The 19,330-nt window shown below is 43.0% G+C and overlaps 1 protein-coding gene across 1 annotated transcript; it reads right to left on the reverse strand.

Moving 5' to 3' along the window:
• Nucleotides 1-69: 69 nt before the first annotated feature.
• On the reverse strand, nt 70-17,803 carry msh2 (mutS homolog 2 (E. coli)). The gene is made up of 16 exons (XM_079659729.1): nt 17,549-17,803; nt 17,222-17,364; nt 15,858-16,142; nt 15,289-15,435; nt 14,774-14,923; nt 13,928-14,061; nt 10,792-10,991; nt 10,172-10,281; nt 9,941-10,064; nt 4,285-4,435; nt 4,110-4,207; nt 2,532-2,777; nt 1,971-2,175; nt 1,643-1,890; nt 1,387-1,556; nt 70-334 (listed from the first exon to the last, which is right to left on the reverse strand). The coding sequence occupies exons 1-16, from the start codon at nt 17,754-17,756 to the stop codon at nt 158-160; spliced, it is 2,796 nt and encodes a 931-aa protein (XP_079515855.1). The 5' UTR covers nt 17,757-17,803; the 3' UTR covers nt 70-157.
• Between the last annotated feature and the right edge of the window lie 1,527 nt (nt 17,804-19,330).

Genomic DNA, 19,330 nt, shown 5'->3' on the forward strand with positions numbered 1-19,330 from the left:
GCATTATGGAAAAAAAATCTGCTTTTATAAAATGGCAGTAAAGGGGGAAAGAAATACAACTCAAACATATCCAGTAATACTTTTTTATTGCAAAACTATACATTTAAAGCGCTCTAGTGTGGTTACTTAGAGCACATGAACTAAGAGGTTTCTTGATTCAAACTGTTTTTGCAGGAACACAGCGTGAAAGGATCTCTGTGATATATGTGTTGTTTTTGGAGAGGAGCTCCTGCTTCATCTTCCTCAGCGCTGTCTTCACCTCTTCTTCACTCATGGTGGCAGCAGGGAGAGACTTGGCCTTCTCCAGGAACTCCTGGATCAGGGTTTCCCCGTCCTGAAGGAGACAGGAGAGGCACATCAGGTCAATTGTTCCTGAGGGATGTTACTACTGCCAGTACACCACATCTATCTGTATACAGTCATATCACTTTAATGATGCTGGGAAGCTTGATGGAATTGTACTAGGTAAGGTCAAACCTATTGCCGTTGGTGTACAATTTATATCTGTAAAATGTCAATTCCTAAGGAACCCTGAAGGGAAAACCAGCTTTTCAGCCTCAAAACAACATTTACTGTATGTATTTAAAAAAATAAGTAGTACATCATAAAAATGGTAATGCCATATATTCTAAAACGTTTGTCCTAAATTGCCCTTAGACTCTTTCACACCAAGCACTTTGCCGCACTTATTACCCCAGGGCACTAAGTACCAATCGCATTCACACAGGAGTACTTTTCCCTGAGGGAAGATTACGCAAATAAGCCGCTGACTTCTTCTTCTGCTTTGGGTTTACTGGCAGGCCGCAAACAACTTCACGGCGTATACTGCCACCCGAAGTCCCCGGAGTTGGGGACTGGCTTCTACTGAAGCCGACACCTCCTCATCGCTCCCATGTTTTTTTTTGTGTTGCCATAAGTTATTCTCTCTCCGTTGGTGCGCGGGGCTAACGCTAATAACGCAAATACAATGGCAGCTTTACGGGACGTGGTTTGCAATTTGCCCAGCCAATAGAAATTGGTACTTTTTTGGTACCACCTCTCTAGCAGGCACTAAAAATGGGGGTAAAAGTTCCCGGCACTAAGTACTCTTTTTGGTGTGAACGCGACATAAGGGGTACTAACTGAACTAAATGGGAAAAGTACTCCGGTGTGAACACGCCTATTCAGTCAGTATGTCTCAAAAACTGTAAAATGCATTTATGTATAAAAAAAGAAAAGAAGGTATGAACACTTTTTATCATTGGATACCACAAATAATATAGAATTTAGAGAAACACGCCATGCTTCTAATGAAGTTGGGGTCGGGTTCCTGTTTTTAATGAGGCCATGATGCATGATTGTATGTAGGTTGCCATGACAGCTGGACGGTGAAGCACTGAGCCCTACTTGTTTGTCCGTGCGTCGTCTCTTAGCTTCGGGCCCCTTCTCCTGCTTCCCCCCCGCTGGTTCCTGGAACTCCTCCAGCTCCTCCGCCTTTTCCTTCGCCATGGCCACCACCGATGGCGGGAAGCAAGCCAACTCGGCCACATGGATACCGAAACTCTGGTCGCACACACCTGAACACAGAGTCAGGCGACGGGTCAGGTCACAAAGCTTGTTACACTACATTCATAAAACACCCCAGCCCTAAATATGTGCCCACCGTGTTTGATCCTGTACAGCATGGTGAGAGTGTTGTGTGAGGTTAGAGCGGTGACGTGCAGGTTGTGGACGGTGGACTCCTGCGCTGCCAGGGCCGTCAGCTCGTGGAAGTGAGTGGCGAACAGACAGAAGCAGCTGATTTTGGAGGCGATGTGTTCGCTTATGGCCCAGGCCAGACCAAAGCCGTCGTACGTGGACGTGCCTCTTCCGAGCTCGTCGATTATGATCAGAGAGTTCTCTGTTGCCGAGCTGAAGGGGCAAAACGTGCAATGAGAAAAATGCGTTGTGCATCATTTTAAGCTGTTAGCAATTTGTGTGTTTGTTGTTACCGCAGGATGGCAGCCGTCTCCAGCATCTCAGACATAAAAGTGGACACTCCTTTGACCTGGCTGTCTCCAGCTCCCACCCTGGCCAGGACGCTGTCAATCACACTAAGCTCCGCCTTTTCACACGGCACAAAGCAGCCAATCTGCGCCATCAGAGCGATGACTCCCACCTGACGGATGAACGTCGATTTACCGCCCATATTTGGTCCTGTGGAGACAAGAGTTATGTGTGACCATTGTCATGTGCCTTCATTCTCAGAACAAGGGGGGAAAGCATCTGAAAAAGTGTGAAGATTTACGCAAATTACAATGTTTACAGATAACAACCGGACCCCTGGGATTGAAACACAATTCTCACACACAGGGAACAACACAGAAAGAGACTCTTCTTTGTTTGCATTGGCTGTGACTGATCTCTGAATTGACTGAATGGGTGAAAAGGAGACTGAGAAGTCGGTTTTTATTCTTGAATCATTTACTCCCATAAGCTTTGATATGTTTCTCAACAGACTTGCAATGAAAGTGTTTCATATGTCACTTTGGAATTGCGATATCTGGTCACACCTGTAATGATGTAGAAGTTCTTCTCTCCCTGGGTGAAGGTGATGTCGTTGGGGATGAAGGCGGTGTCAGCGTCAGTCTCCATGCAGGGATGTCTGGCCTGGGTCAGCTCCATCCGCCTGCAGCCGTCCGCCAGCAGGCGAGGCCGCACGAACGGCACAGGAGCGGAGACGGACGCCACGGCGAAACTCACCACGGCATCCAGCTGCGCTATCACGTCGCTCATCGTCTGGAGAGGATCCACGTAGCCTGGTGGGTGATGAAAGGTTCAGCACTTCAAATGAATTAGCAGAGAAACAGGAGACAGCAGCATGTGCAGTAGGGCTGTCCCGAATACCATTTTTCGGGCTCCGGATATTCGGTAGTAATCAGCAGCGAATATTCGAATATTCGGTGCGGAGAGATTTGTATTTTAAAAAAAATTTAATTTTTTTTTTTTCTTTTTCAAAAAGGTTTCATAACACGCTCCGAATCCGAGACACCTGACAACACGCTGTTAAGCGGAAGCGCAGAAAGAGCATACTATTACGATTTATATTTATTTATTGTCTCAGTACTCGCAAACATTAAAACTAAATGTGTCCTCTGTAGGGTAACTGTAGGGTCTGCTGTATTGTTGAGGATGTTGATGGCTGGGATGCGTTGCACAAGTTATTATTAGGCTGAGCTACTCAACTTTATGCCATTGCCTTAGCCCCAGATGTTCCCACATTACTCCTATTATTTTCACTATTTGGATCAAATTAAAAAAACTAATATAAAAAAACAATTCGGTTGCTTGCTTGCAACTATTTTCCAAGCAAAGTAAGTGCACGTTTTTATCATGTGTAACGTTACTGTTTAAACGGCGGATAAAGCAGCTTCATCATGGCAACAGCTAAGCTAAGCTAAGCTAGGCTACTACTTACAGCATCCAGGTGACTTTTCAGAGTTGTTGTGCCACCGTGGTAGGCCAGTTTCTTGTCGGATATTTGGCACATATTCTTCTTACCGTCGTCCAATTTAAAATGGTCCCACACTGCTGAAGTCTTCGGCATTTTGTGGGTGAAGCGAGGTGAAGCGTGCGGTTTGTGTTCGTGAGTGAACGCGATGTCAGGAGCACAGGCTGAGATTGTATATATTTCCGCATTTTAACAGAGCAATTCAAAAGTATAAATATAGTATAAGAATATGGCAATTCGCCTTTATTAATAGCATACATGTAGAAGAAAAAATAATATTTAAAAAAATATATATTTCTTTTTTTGAAATTTTTTTAAAAAAAGGAATATCCGAATAATGAAATTGAAACGCGAATAGTTGGCCAACGAACGAATATTCGAATAGTCGAATATTCGGGTACAGCCCTAATGAGCAGGCTCCGAAAAGATGTGTATCTGGTTAAAGAACACCATCTGACTAGAATGTTATTCCACTCTCTGTTTAAAGTACACTACAGTGTGTTGCCCTTTGTAGAAAATGTGCATGAAATCATTTACTAGAAGGTCACATAAGACAAATCCGGGATCATCGTGCCGACGTAACGTCTTCTGTCTCAAATCAATGCTATGCCGATGAGCAGCATGTGATGGCGTTCCTCACCTGAGGCGATGTTGATGATCTCTTTGACAATGGCGTCCTGGGCCCCCTCGTACTCCTCACGGTTCTTAGTGTACTCCTCGTTCAGAGAGCTCAGCTTCCTGTAGACATGCGAGACAACAGAGTCAGCTGACAGGAAGAGAGCATACGAGGAGGACATGAGGTGTGTGAGACTGACCCGTTTGTGAAGCGCACTCCGTTCTTCTGGACGTCCAGCGTGCTGAACTTCTTGTTGTTCCTCAGAGTCTTCTCCTCCTTGCAGGTGACTCTCAGGTAGAAGCCCAGCACGGCGTTAGACTCCAGCTTCACCGTCTTACCAGCATCCAGACCTGAAACACAACGCTACTGCGGTGAGCTCAGACGCTAATTCAAACATCAGTGGAATCACATACATTCATGTACAGACCCAAAGAGAAAAAGGACCATACACACACTTTGCAAAAACGTATACACTCTATAAAATAGGTAGCCACATAAATGTACAAAACACTGAAATAGCTACATTTCTTTGAAGAATATAATATAAGTGTCTATTGTGTTTGCTTTACTTGTTCTTGTGCGATAAAGTTAGGCTCGTATTCACTTAAGTAAAAAGCATGAATAATGTGACCAATTTTCCAAATAAGGCTGTGCAATAATAACATACTGTGATATGAAGGCATTTCTAGATCTGCAAAGATTAATCTATTCAGTCTATTATTCTAATCAGTCAGCTATTATTTTAATCGCCAACTGTTTTAAAAAGGGCCCTATTACGCTTTTTCTTTCCTGTCGTGTTTGATCTAGGTTTTTCTGCATGTAAATGGTCAGCAAAGGCTACAATCCCAAAGTTCCCTCCAGAGGTGCTGCAGCATGAGAAAAATAAAGACCTTTTTGAACATTAAAGCATGGAAACCAGAGTGTCCTGCACGGATCTCATTTTCAAGACCCGCTCCCGCGACGTGCAATACCCAACCCCCACCCCGCACATATTGCCAATTAGTTCCGCAAACCGACCCGACCCATCGGCACAAGATCCGCAAACCGACCCGACGGCACAAGATCCGCAAACTGACCCGAACCCGCATATCCTATGAGCAGTGAAAACATGCAATTCAGTGTTTCTCCTAGGATGGAGTCATAGCAGCGGTGCTAAGGCACGTGGGCCTAGCATAATGTGAGCGCGGAGCGTGTGGAATTTTTTAGTGCGTGCGAAGTGCGCCCCGCCAATTCTTTCTATGTGTCAGCACAAGAAAGGCTCTTGAGGCCTAGTACCAGGGCCGGTTCTAGACAATTTGTAAACACTCAGAGAGTCCTTTACCTCACTGAGCCTCTCAGTCTGACAGGAGAGCTCTCCTCCACCCTGGTTGTAGAAACATCTACTTCTTATATCCGTTAGCGCAGCTAGCACCAGATTCTAATAACAACAGCGCCGGTACCGGTGCGCCCTCTCCCTTGCTCGCTCTCTCGCTACCACGCTGGCACTTTGGCTGTGAGCTGCAGACGCCTGATAAGCCAACATCCCCCACTAATGTAACTTACAGCGCCCACCGTACAGGGCAAATTAAACGTGTAACCGGGGTGAAAAGAGTGTTACATTTACTTAATTATGAATGTTGTTACATCAAGGCCGAACATTTGGATGAGCACCAACGGTCAAAAATGTTTTTCCCTCCCAGAGCTACCAGCGCAGCGCCCCCCAGATCTGGCGCCCAAGGCGACCGCCTGTGTCGCCTATGCCAGTAACACAAATACTACAAATCCACATAACAAACAATCAAAAATGAAAAAGGGTCGCCACTTATTATTATTTTAAGAAAAAAAAAAAAGTAAAGAAAAAATATATATATGCGCCGCCACTATTTGTATATAGGGGAAACACTTATTAACACACGCAGTTGCGTATTTGGCTCAAATAGCGTGGAATGTTGGTTATTTTCTCCATCTAGGTTGACACCAAAAGCCTCCCAGACGTTGGATTTCGCTCTTGAGGAAGAGTTATTGACAATGCTGTATTCTCCGAGCTTCGCCTTCACCTCAGCCATTTTGAATGTGGCGCGCTCTGCAGCAGATTGATGCGCTGCAGAGGTTAGGATTAGGCGCGGTCCCGCAGGGGATAGGTCTGAGGATTTAAACATTAAATTATTATTATTATTTGTAATATATTTATTATGCAACACCCGCGACCCGACCCGCATCTTCTTTGTTTTACCTAGAACCGAACCCGGATTTTATTTTTATTTTTAAATACCAGTGTTTAGCCGCCAATCACTTTTTTTTTTACGCACGGGTACCCGACCAGATGCAGGACTCTGATGTAAACATGTCACAGCAGAGCCACTAAATACAAGTATGAACCGGAAAATTAGCAAATTTAGCACAGTTTTAACAATCATTTAGTCAGTTTGACATGTTATCGTTTATCATAAAAATGTCTCAACAGATCTGAGTTACTGCCATCACACATTTCCTGGGAGAAGGACATAAGGGATGCAAACTAAATAAAGGTCTCAATCAAATCAAACTGTGTCATACAAAGTCAAATGTTTCTATAGTTCCAAGTCAAATGTAACAACATTAATTTCACGGTGTTGGACAGATGGCTGCTGTTTAGGAGGCTTTCTGACCGTCTGTGGGAATCTGCCACAGAGATCCTCCACACTGATAAACCTAAGAGTCTATACCGTCTGTACTAGGAGACACAAGATGAGTTATCCGTCAGGAAAAATTGATTTGTAACACTGGGTGGTCTGGCTGCTCAATGGAAAATTGTGTTGAATTTGAAGATAAGAGCTCCAACCTGCTTTAGCTGAAGCAGTAGGAAGTGTTTGGTTTTTTTTTAAATAAAAAAACTACCATGATGAGTATATTAATAAAAACTAATGCTGTCAAAAATGAATTGCGTTAAAATATTTAACGCATTTAACGCATGTGCAGAATGGCCCGCCCCATACATCCCACCAGTGGCAGCGCCAGGGTATGGCTGGGGTAGGCTACACCCATACCAAGACATGGCTTAGCGCCACCATGAAAAATGATGTTAAAGTAAGCTAAATAAAGTCCGCCAACTCGCGCCGAGAATTGCACAGACAGCAGTTATTAAGATTGATTTCAGTAGCCACTTGTCTGGAAATACCGAAGACCAGAAATGGTTTTGAAAACTTTTGTCACGTAGTGATCGTCTTCTTAATAGAACATCTTTGATAATGTCTTCTGGCCAATCAGAATCAAGATAACGGCGTGGTGTTGTGGCAGGAAGTCCCGACGGAGAATACTTTTGCTGTAGTACAGGGGTGCACATAACTGGTACGCAGGTTATGTGCGTAATCTGAAATGCGTACCGTCACTTGTGTCACAAAGCGCATTTGCGTACAGACGTACTTGTGAAGCTTTTCCAGAAGGCGGTTAGATCACCGGACGACAGAGTCGGTCTCCGTGTGCACAGACAGGGCTGCTGTTAACGTCGGCCCGTACAACGGAATTGTGCCAAAATTACACCAACCGGCTGCGGAGGGAGACTCCCCCCCTTCACTGGAGAACTGTGCTAAAACAGCTGATCACAACGTTCATAGTGGTCACGAAGTATTCCACCAGTCCCCCCCCCCCCCCCCCTTTCCTGAAGTACTCCCCCGTTGATAGAAATCAACACGTAATGAATTAAGACCCCACGGCTTGATGATTGATAGGTGTGCGGGTCTTTCATTTTGACACACAGAAAAATGTTATAATACACATACATGCTGTATGGGAAATGGATATATCAGCCTTCTTTCATTTATCTTTCCATTCCCACAACAATATACATAAAGAAATGACATATTTTGGACATAGTTCGAATGGTGATTAATCATGATTAATTCATTTTTAAGCTTTGATTAATCTGATTAAAAATGTTAATCGTTTGACAGCCCTAATAAAAACACATGTCGTTTTTTACAAACATTGAAGTTTAGATGGCATACAGACAGAGACTTAGAAAACGTGATTATTATTTTTATATATAAAGACAACATTCTCAAAAATAGTTTAAGGTTTTTTCCATTCAGCCTGATATTTAATCTTGGTCTTTAATTTGTTACGATCTGAAGAATTTACTACACTGAAAAAGAAAGCGCATGATGACCTCACGGTGTAATCGACTTGCTTTGACTTCTTTGTCACGCATATTAAAAGCTAATCAGCGGATGCGTGCAGTCACAGGGTATATGCAGGAATCCTGAAGTCAAATGTAATACCTTTTAAGACCTTTTTTAAGACCCTTTCCATACATTTTAAGACCTCATCGCAACTTTGAAATCTAACCGGTTACATTGACTTTACCTCACATTGACTATATTGATTGTAAGATAGCAAAACTAAACAGAGTGCAGACAGACTACTGAACTCTCCTTTCCACATGAACTTCAGCCTCTCTGTGAAGGTCAGGTTTAATGCAGTATGCTGCTTTTTTGCTTCTGTAGACTCTGTGCTCTTTCATTCCAGTAAAACTCCTCAGAAACCATCAGAAACCAGTATTTGACCAATAAACAAAACAATTGACAAAACTTTGAACTTTGAAATATATTAAACTTTGGTGAGCTTCAGCGAGGGAATGCCATAGAGGACCTCCCTCACAAATACCCAGGGGTTAAATTGGGCTGGGGCTGTCCGTACAAAAAAGGATATATATGTTAAGACTTTTCTCGTTCTTAATATAGACTATATTTAGGGTCGATATGTGTTGACTTGACTTTAAAATAGCAGATCTCTGTGACCGGATATAGTTTGGCTTAGGCCCCGGCCCCACGAGGACGCATACGGTAAAACACATACGCAAGCGTAAAAAAAAGGCTTCCGTTCACACGCATTCGATTCATTAACGTGTCTGTTCACACTAGATTGCTGGAAATGCTGGAAACGATGTAGTACATATGTCAGGCCTGTAAGTGGCGCTGCTGCCGCCCGAAATACACCAAAAGCAGCGAAGAAGACCCCGGAGCATGGTTGCCATGGTTGCCCTTCTGTTTATTCTCCACGGTGGGGCGTGTTCTCCTGCTGTATCTCTCAGGTAGTCCACCAGCAGATGAAAAACACCCACCTCTCCGCCTCTTCCAAGGGACGAGGGGACCGTGCGGCAGAGTTTCCGTAAAAAAAATGTTCCGCCGGTCAACATGTCCGTTAAAGTTTAAATCTTCCGTACAAAATTAGAAAAGTGCCGGTCAGAGGTCTTCTTTGTTATTTATTGAGCTTTAAAACAAATTGATAACGACTCTGTTCTCTGTATAATAATATAATAATATTTAATAAACGGTGACTGCCTCTCTTTTCCTCCCCCTCTTCTGACAGCCCAGCAGCAGCAGGAGACGCGGGGAGAGGGAGGCGGGCTATTTCCTAGTTATCAGAAAATGAACATATAGGGCTTACACATGGAGCCGTTGGACCCCCAGAGCGTTGCGTATGCCGGTCTACCCACCTTGGGACCCGTTACCGTAGTCGTTTAGTTCCCCCACACAGAGCGGAGCAAGGCAACGAAACTTAAAATAATAAGCAGCATTTTACGGCGCGCTATGCATGGGGCCGCCTTGGGGGGTTTCCCGACATGTCGTTTCAGTAAATTAAAGGGTGTTTCATGTTGTCGTTGCTGTGAACCTTCTTAATACCTTGGAAAATGCCGTTTAATACTTTTTAATAGCCTTAGTTTTCGCTAAATTAATTTATCAACTTTTAATACTTTTTAAGACCCCGCGGACACCCTGAGTCACTCCATTTAAATACAGAATAAACTCATTTTCACAGATATCCGCTAGATAGATAAACTTGGTCTCAGTGCCGAGCGTGTGTGTGTGCGTGTGTGTGTGTGTGTGTGTGTTTGTCACCTAGTTCTCTGGCTGCACTGTTCAGCACCGCCTTCATGCTCTCCTCCAGCTCGTCCATCTTTTCTCTCAGCTCGCTCAACACGGGGTCGAATGACGCCTTCACCAGGAACTCGTGGTGGTCAATCTACACAAAACATGCAAGAAAAGAAACATGTAAACAGCGTGAAGAATGAAATAGAATATTCTGGGAGCAATATTCTTAAATTGTACATAAAATACTAGAGCAAAGACCTGGTTCATGTCCAGCGTGGTTTCAATCATCTCCTGGTATTTAACAAAGTCAGATTGCAGGTCTCTGAGAGGAGAGAGGAACACCGCCTCCAACAGAACCTCGTAGCTACCTGCAACACACACACAGGAAATCAAGCTATGTAGTACACACGGAAGATAAACGAATGCACTGCAGTGTGGGCTTCTAATGCATGTTAATCACTAGTTTATCAGCTACACCTCCAGCATTCACTCAAGTGCAAATGTACCAAAATATCAAACAAGAAGTTCTAGAATTCATAAAGAATATAAGCAATTTAGCAACAATCAGAAGGTTGAGGGCTATGCTGCATTGCTTTTGATAACTACAGTACAGATTCATTGTATATGAATGGGCTACAGCAGCTGGAGACTATGTCAGGTAACAAGGTTTTCAGTGGAAAGAAAAGTGACATTAGGTTCTGGACTAGTAATGGACAAATCCAGGATTATTTTGCATCATGTTGACAGTTGTGGATTAAATAGCCAGATTAATGAAGGTTATGAAGGCCATAGGAGGAGGACAAACTGCACCAGCTAAATTAATTGGCCCCATAGTGTACAGTGCAGTAACACATAGCATGACCTGCAGCTTTGTGTACCTGAGTATCTCTCCAGGGCGCTGACGAGTGTCGGGAGGTGGCTCACAGCCTGGTAGACGCGGTAGCAGTCCTGAAGAGTCGCAGAGTGACGCTGGAACTTCTTGGACAGACGGTGAAGGTCCGGAAAACGCCGCAACAGATCCTCCTGACAGGTCTGCCTGAGCTCAGAGTCACACACAAAGCTCTCCACCATGTCCAGCCTATAAACACGCCACAACAAACACTATAAGAATCCTCAAAGTTTGCCCTATGAGCTTATTGAATTTCCCTAGAATGTCTCAAATGTATTTCTTTTCTAAATGTATCTATAATCAGGGGTGCACATAACTCTTCAGGGTATATGCAGGAATCCTGAGGTCAAATTTAATACCTTTTAAGACCTTTTTTAAGACCCTTTCCATACATTTTAAGACCTCATCGCAACTTTGAGTTCTAACCGGTTACATTTACTATATTGATTGTAAGATAGCAAAACTAAACAGAGTGCAGACAGACTACTGAAGCCTCCTCTCCACATGAACTTCAACCTCTCTGTGAAGGTCAGGTTTAATGCAGTATGCTGCTTTTTTGCTTCTGTAGACTCTGTGCTCTTTCATTCCAGTAAAACTCCTCAGAAACCATTAGAAACCAGTATTTGACCAATAAACAAAACAATTGACAAATCTTTGAACTATGAAATATGTTAAACTTTGGTGAGCTTCAGCGGGGTAATGCCATATAGGAGCTCCCTCACAAATACCCAGGGGTTCAATTGGGCTGGGGCTGTCCGGGGCTAAGCCCTGGCACATAGGACGATGCTCTGACGTCATCACCCTCACACATTTGTCACATGTTTACAAAAAAGGATATATATGTTAAGACTTTTCTCGTTCTTAATATAGACTATATTTAGGGTTGATATGTGTTGACTTTACTTTAAAATAGCAGATCTCTGTGACCGGATATAGTTTGGCTTAGACCCCGGCCCCACGAGGACGCATACGGTAAAACGTATACGCAAACGCAAAAAAGTCTTCCGTTCACACGCATTCGATTCATTAACGTGTCCGTTCACACTAGACCGCTGGAAATGCTGGAAACGCTGTAGTACATATGTCAGGCCTGTAAGTGGCGCTGCTACCACCACAAAATACACCAAAAGCAGCGAAGAAGACCGCGGAGCATGGTTGCCATGGTTGCCCTTCTGTTTATTTTCCGCGGTGGACGGCGTGTTCTCCTGCTGTATATCTCTCAGGTAGTCCACCAGCAGATGAAAAACACCCACCGCTCGGCCTCTTCCAAGGGACGAGGGAACCGTGCGGCAGAGTTTCCGTTAAAAAAAAATGTTCCGCCGGTCAACATGTCCGTTAAAGTTTAAATCTTCTGTACAAAATTAGAAAAGAGCCGATCAGAGGTCTTCTTTGTTATTTATTGAGCAATAAAACAAATTGATAACGACTCTGCTCTTTGTATAATAATATTTAATAAACGGTGCCTGCCTCTCTTTTCCTCCCCCTCTTCTGACAGCCCAGCAGCAGCAGGAGACGTGGGGAGAGGGAGGCGGGCTATTTCATCGTTATCAGAAAATTATCATATAGGGCTTCCACACGGAGCCGTTGGACCCCCCAGAGCGTTGCGTATGCCGGTCTACCCACCTTGGGACCCCCCCCACCCCACAGAGCGGAGCAAGGCAACGAAACTTAAAATAAGAAGCAGCATTTTACGGTGCGCTATGCATGGGGCCGCCTTGAGGGGGTTTCCCGACAGGTCGTTTCAGTCAATTAAAGGGTGTTTCATGTTGTCGTTGCTGTGGGACTTCTTAATACCTTGGAAAATGCCGTTTAATACTTTTTAATAGCCTTAATTTTCGCTAAATTGATTTATCAACTTTTAATACTTTTTAAGACCCCGCGGACACCCTGCTCTTTTAGTGAGTTACTCAGAGGAGCACCAGGAGACAGCGTTTGGGACTCAACCCACATGAAGCGTGCTTTTAATAAGTATAGTCTTCCTCACTGAAACACTTTAATGCATCAATAATTATAAAACATATCATATATATTATTCTGAAATGGACCAATCTGCATGGTCATGACCGAAAGAACGAGATCGCGGGTACAAGCGGCCGAGATGGGTTTTCTCCGCAGGGTGGCTGGTGTCTCCCTTAGGGATAAGGTGAGAAGTTCGGTCATCCGGGAGGGACTCGGAGTTGAACCGCTCCTCCTTCGCGTCGAAAGGAGCCAGTTGAGGTGGTTCGGGCACCTAGTTAGGATGCCACCTGGGCGCCTCCCTAGGGAGGTGTTCCAGGCACGTCCAGCTGGGAAGAGACCAAGGGGTAGACCTAGAACCAGATGGAGGGATTATATCTCTTCTCTGGCCTGGGAGCGCCTTGGGATCCCCCAGTCAGAGCTGGTTGATGTGGCCAGGGAAAAGAAAGTTTGGGGCTCTCTGCTGGAACTGCTACCTCCGCGACCCGACCACGGATAAGCGGGAGAAGATGGATGGATGGATGGATGGACCAATCTGCACAATGACTACTTTTACTTTTGGTACTTTAACTATATTTGGATGATAATACTTTTCTAATTTTACTTGAGGAACATTTTGAATGCAGGACTTTTACTGTAACAGAGTATTCCTACAATCTGGTGCTTCTACTTTTACTCAAGTACAAGATCTGAGTACTTCTTCCACCTCCGTCTGATTTCAAACTCTTCCATTAACACCCTGAGTAAGTTTGGAGCTGTGTGTTTTGCTCCAACTTGTAAATAAAACGGCAGCAGCTTGACCACAGAGCGTGAATGTTGCAATCAGCTGATTTGGCGCAGTTCTCAGTGTAGGTATGCAACTCAGATTTTTGTCATGTACCTGCATACCAGTTATGTGCACCCCTGTCTATACTATAAGTATCCAACACATTGAAATAACAACACACATGTCATTTTATCTTTCAACAGCTTCTTGATCTATAAACTGAAGGTCCTGGTTCATTCATATTATATGACGTAGCTTAAATCACTGAACAGACGTGAGGTGATCCACTGGTGAGAAAACAGAGGTGATGGGTTTCAATCCTCCCAAGACTAACGCATTCAAATAGGCCTCAGAACATGAAGAACTCTTTGGTCTCGACAGTTTGCTCCCATCGCTGTATTACCTCTCCTCTATTTTGGTTTTGTCCATGAGAGGCTGTTTGATCCACTGGTTGACCAGACGCTGACCCTGCGGCGTGCGGCACTTGTTCAACAGACCGGCCAATGAATGAGCTCCACTTGTGTCATCGGGGGCTCCCTGCAGGAATCCATTAACAGGTAAGGATAATACACATTTCCCAGGGTTTCTATAACACATGTTTATCCCTGGGGTAAAAAACAAAAACAATTAAACACATTTTTGGTCACTAGCATCATTAGCATAAGCACAGCCTCACCAATATATAATGCTCGAAGCAGCAGCAACACACGAGGCTCAGTACACACTATCCTGGGTAGTTTTCATTTCATGACCACAAGGCCTAAAAGATTTCAACTTTCTATTGAGAAATAATGTTCCGTCTGCCAATTATGGCATGCGGGACATCTCTAGTCACACCATGAGCTCTGTGGCTTTGGGAAAGGAGCCAATCAGAGGCACAATGCTTCCTTGTTGAGTTTGTGAATTTGGTCTGCACTCAAAATCTAAAAAGCACATCGTTTAAGCTGCAGACTTAAACTATGACTGCGTCTAACGGTTCCAAACCTCTGTTCCAAACCTCTGTTCCAAACCTCTGCTCACGTTACAAAACTCCACTTAAAATGTGGAATTCCTTTTTTACCTCCATTGTATCCGAGGGTATAAGGTTGATAGATATGTGAAATAAACCCTAGTCAAACCAAACTGCATGCATGACAGGTAAGACAACGAATGGTTCTTTTGTGATTTGGATTCTCTGACCCTTTCTGTAGTTTCTAGCTTCTTAAGTGAATTGGGTGAAAGCCTTGAAGACCTGGCTCCTGTCACTGACCTGGAAGAGGTTGAGAGCCCTGACGGCAGCGTTGTCCAGCCTCATGTACTGACCCAGGTTCAGAGAGGTCAGACTGAAGGAGTTAAAGTTGCACTCGTCAGAGAGCAGCTCAAGGAAACGCACCACTGCAGCCAAGCACGACATGGCCACCTGAGAACAAAACCACACACAGACTACCATAAGGAGAGGGGATATCAAGCGCTTGGAAGATAAATAGAGGTTTTACATGATCTTGTACTGGATACTTGTGGGTCAACAGTTGTCAAAAGGTGTTATATGTTCCATGGGCTTATTATCTAATACATCTGAATATTAAGGATCAGATTGTCCTGTTCAGTGCACTTGGGTACAAATTCAGAATGCTTGCTTACTCATTTATTTCTTGTTTTGTTACACTACGAGGGAATTTGCAAGATTATCATTTCTCCTGGGAAAAACACCATGCAACAGAATCAATAATAATCTGTTGGGTTTCTAACTCCTTGAGTGTAGGACAGCTCTTTCTATGTGATCACCTGTTTGTCTAGCTCAGGCAGCGTGTTGCTCGCCACACTGTCTCCCTTCTTGGCCCTCAGCAGCCGGTTCAGATCCTGGACCGTGTCTTTGCTGCTGAACTCCGCCCTCTTCCTCTCAGAGACCAGCACGCCGCCTCGCTCCACCACCTGCACAAACACAGAATAACAACGATGTCTACACACCGTAATTGTACATTCACAACCTACTTCTGCCTATAGTGTTAGTGGGCGTAAAATAATGAATGCATTAAATATATTGGAAAGGTCCAGTTAAAGACTTTGAAATTGATTGGACAAGACATACAACATCTGGTCTTGGCAATTATTATGGGCATTTTCTCCCATTTTATAATAATTATTTTTGTTGCAGCGGATTTATTTTTTGCTTTTTTGAGACTTATACATTTTAGGGAGTTTCTCATACAGAGCCTACAATACAAAAGCTGCAGAAGCTTAAATATGAATGTATAGTTTTTTATATTTATGGAGCATATAGTCACTCACTTAGGAAATGTATTTAAGATGGAGGGCAGAGATTTTGCTGTCATCAGTCCCTGACCACCACATACCTCCCGTAGTTTACTGCCGTCAGTGTTGCCATCGCCCTGGGCCAAGAGACACTCTTTGGGGCCGATCTGGACAAGAAGAGACTCCAGGTTGGAGAAGATCTCGTTGTCAGGAAACTCACACACTCCCATCGTCTTCTGGGCAGCGTCCACATAGCCAACCCCGACCACGCGCTGTCCGTCAGCTCCTGTAGCAACACGCACAGCTACAACTCCTGCAACCCCCACTGCTCCGGTTCCCCCGCTGAACAGAATCTCTTCAAACTGAGTCAAGTTTCCTGGAGAGGCCTGGAAGAGAAGAACATGGGCATATGGACCACAGGCAAGAGATATAAACACAGAGAAACAAACCTTCTGTACAATAACTTAAGTGGTGAACCAACATTGTCATATTATCATCTTTTGTTAGCGAACAGTTGCTAACTAAGACATCAAGCAATAACAGAGCATCTTAACTCAGTTTTTAGTCTCTACCAAATCTTGAGGGGAATCTCTGGCAAATACACAATGAGACGAAACTTACTATAATTCTTGGTAAAGCACAGAAAACCCTTTTCACATTGCCAGTGTTTAAGCAATGGCTTTTGAGAAGGAAATTCATTAATTGCTTGGTAAAAATTGTTCAAGATCTGAAGATTTATAAAGATGTTTGATGTATTTTAACACTCAGACGCCCTTATGAGAGACGTGATCAAAGTATTAAGTGGATTCATACATATATCAATTTAAAAACAGAGTATTTGCAAATATATCTGACCATAATGTAATACAATAATAGTCAGTGCACACCGGGTGAAATTATCAAATGCTGATTAAGGCATGCAAAACTAAAGCTTTATAAACTGTACAGACCATACAAAGATAACTAAGTATATTGGAGTACAAGCACAATGAAAGAACACGTAGCTCTACATTTAAAATCAGAAAAAGGGAAAGAGTATATATATATATATATATATATATATATATATATATATATATATATATATATATATATATATATATATATAGGGCTGACAAGCAGGTGTAATTCATGAGGATATTTTATTAATATTTGATTAATTTTCTGTCAATGCTTGGATTCTAAAGACGTCGACTTGTAATGTAATGTAATGCTTTATGCTTATGTTGATCTCTGATTATGTTGTTTTTGGTTTATTTGATCTCGATATAACAAGGGGGAGGAAAGATTTCATAATGTATTGTTCTGATTATTATGCTTCTTCATTCATGCACTGCTGCCGAGTCTGCATTACCCTGATGAATGCTATCTATGTTTGTTTGATGTGGCACACTGCAAAACCAATTGCACTTCGGGGACAAAGAAACTGGGCACACAGACATGTCATCGGTAGTCATCACGATACCTTGTACTCGAGCTTCCAGTCTTTGCTGCTCTTGCTGTGGTTTTTGTAAACTTCCACTCTGTACTGCCTCACCAGCAGCAAGTCTCTCACAAAGGCCTCGAAGTTCATCTTGCTCAGGCAGACACTTTCCAACTTGCGACTCCCTGTAGACAAACACGCCCATATTAGTTTTAATTTGTTATGCAAAGCTCTTTAGCTAATGTGGCAGAAGGTGTGGCTAATACATGCATTTGTAAGTTAGCTAGCTTAGCTTGCATCACAACTGTTAGCTTACAGCCGCCAGTCTGCCGGCTCCAGCTACTTGGTTAGCTAACTAGTGGAGGTTACCTGAGCCCAAATATTTGATGACCCCATTCGTCTTGAAAACTTCCTTGGCCGCGAATAATGCATCTTTTCCGTGGACGGTGTAGAAGTCATTACGGTCAAATATTCTGAAAGTTGTGTCCGGTTTCTCCGGCATGGAGAAAATAAAGCTTAAAAAGCCACTTTCGGCTGCACTGTCCATAGACAGGTTGTGTTTCGGTTGCACCGCCATGCTGGAATCTCCCGCCACCACTGTGGCCAAACCGGAAGCTACGTTCTTCTTCTTCTTTATACGGTTTTATGGTGGGTGGCAACCAGCGTTATAGGTGCATTACCGCCACCTACTGTATTGGAGTGTGGACCAGAATGATCTACCAACCCCCAAAAAAGAATAAAGACAGAAAATAAAAATGTTTAGTTGTCTTTATTTATTGAGTTTGTCTTAAATACTATAAAAGTCTCCCTGACCCAATGTCTAATATATCTTTGAGTGTTGGTTGTTCCACTCCAAGCTTCCTGATTTCTGTCTTCAGAGTTTGTCTTTCTTATCTGTATTTGTCACAAAACAGAAAAACATATTCTACTGTTTTTTTGACCTGGCAGTTTTAACTACGTTCTTCTTCTTCTTTGCGGTTGTTTGTGGATTGCAAAGCAACGTAAACTATGCATACAGCCTGCTACTGTATCGCAGTGTGTTGATTCATGCCTTGATTGTTTGAATAAGTCATATTAGCATTTTTACTTTTTATAAGCATATTTTGTCTTGAATATTTCTCATTAAAAAAGTATGGATTTTGAAATGTACAATATCATCATTTTGGCATCACAGCTTTTTAAAGCGAAATGACTATATTATATGGTGTATTATTAATCGTTTACATATGTAGGCATATGTTAGTTTTACAACTGACATGGAAAAATTATAAGAATGTTTGAAGTTCTTAAAGGACTTTGAGTGCAGTCAAAAAATACAGATAATTTGTCAGCTGTGGGGACAATAAGTGTTTTGTTCTTTTAAATAAAAAGGGCAAAACATGAAGGTTAATTTCATGCCCGCATGTGAGAGTTACGTGACACATCTGCTCCCTTTTCGAGGATCAGTGAAAACCCATGCAGCCTTTAAGTTTCCAAGAAACTGCATGAATAATGTCATCAGCAACCATTCAATACTAACGTCTTGTGTTTGTTTGTAGAACAACCGTGATACTGTGTTAAATACAGGAACTGCATAATTGTTAGAACGCCTGTTGACGCGGCAGTGAATGGCCATGACCGCTGAAGACCTGCCACACGTGAATATTACTTGTGATATTGTTGTTCTGAAAATTAGGTAGGCCTATTGTGAACCTTGGCACTATGACCACCATGAATATTGACCAAAGTCCTTAGGCCGAGACTCTATCAAGCACAATACGCAGTTTGGAGTACTCTCACGTTTCAACAACTTCCTCTTTCATGGCGAGTGTCTCAAAATGGCGGCGACGCAACGGCTAGGGCGTTCCAATTTGTGTTTCTTAAGAAGGTCTAGGCCCAATGTGAAGTCGATCAGATTTAATCTGTAGGATATATTTGTTAAGGTACAGAGTCATTAAATGCCAATTATACACAAATAAATCAAACAAAATTCAAAATAGCTGAATTAATTTGTTCAATGTGTGATACTTGTGCTGTGCAAATATCGTAAATCTAGGGTGAAACGTACATCCACTGCTGCTTCGTTAAAGTTTTCACATAGAATATATTTAAGCAATAGCTCACGACAGGCCGTGGTATATGCTCATTATATCACAGCCAAGGGGGGTGGTT

The sequence above is a fragment of the Notothenia rossii genome, assembly GCF_949606895.1.
Source record: "Notothenia rossii genome assembly, chromosome: 11".
Lineage (NCBI taxonomy): Eukaryota > Metazoa > Chordata > Actinopteri > Perciformes > Nototheniidae > Notothenia > Notothenia rossii.

Coding starts and splice junctions, on each gene's coding strand:
- msh2 (XM_079659729.1), bottom strand. CDS start 17,756: ATGGCGGTGCAACCGAAACACAACCTGTCTATGGACAGTGCAGCCGAA. Junction 15,436..15,857: donor ACGGCAGTAAACTACGGGAG/GTATGTGGTGGT, acceptor GTGTTTGTGCAG/GTGGTGGAGCGAGGCGGCGT. Junction 10,065..10,171: donor CCACGCTGGACATGAACCAG/GTCTTTGCTCTA, acceptor TGTTTTGTGTAG/ATTGACCACCACGAGTTCCT.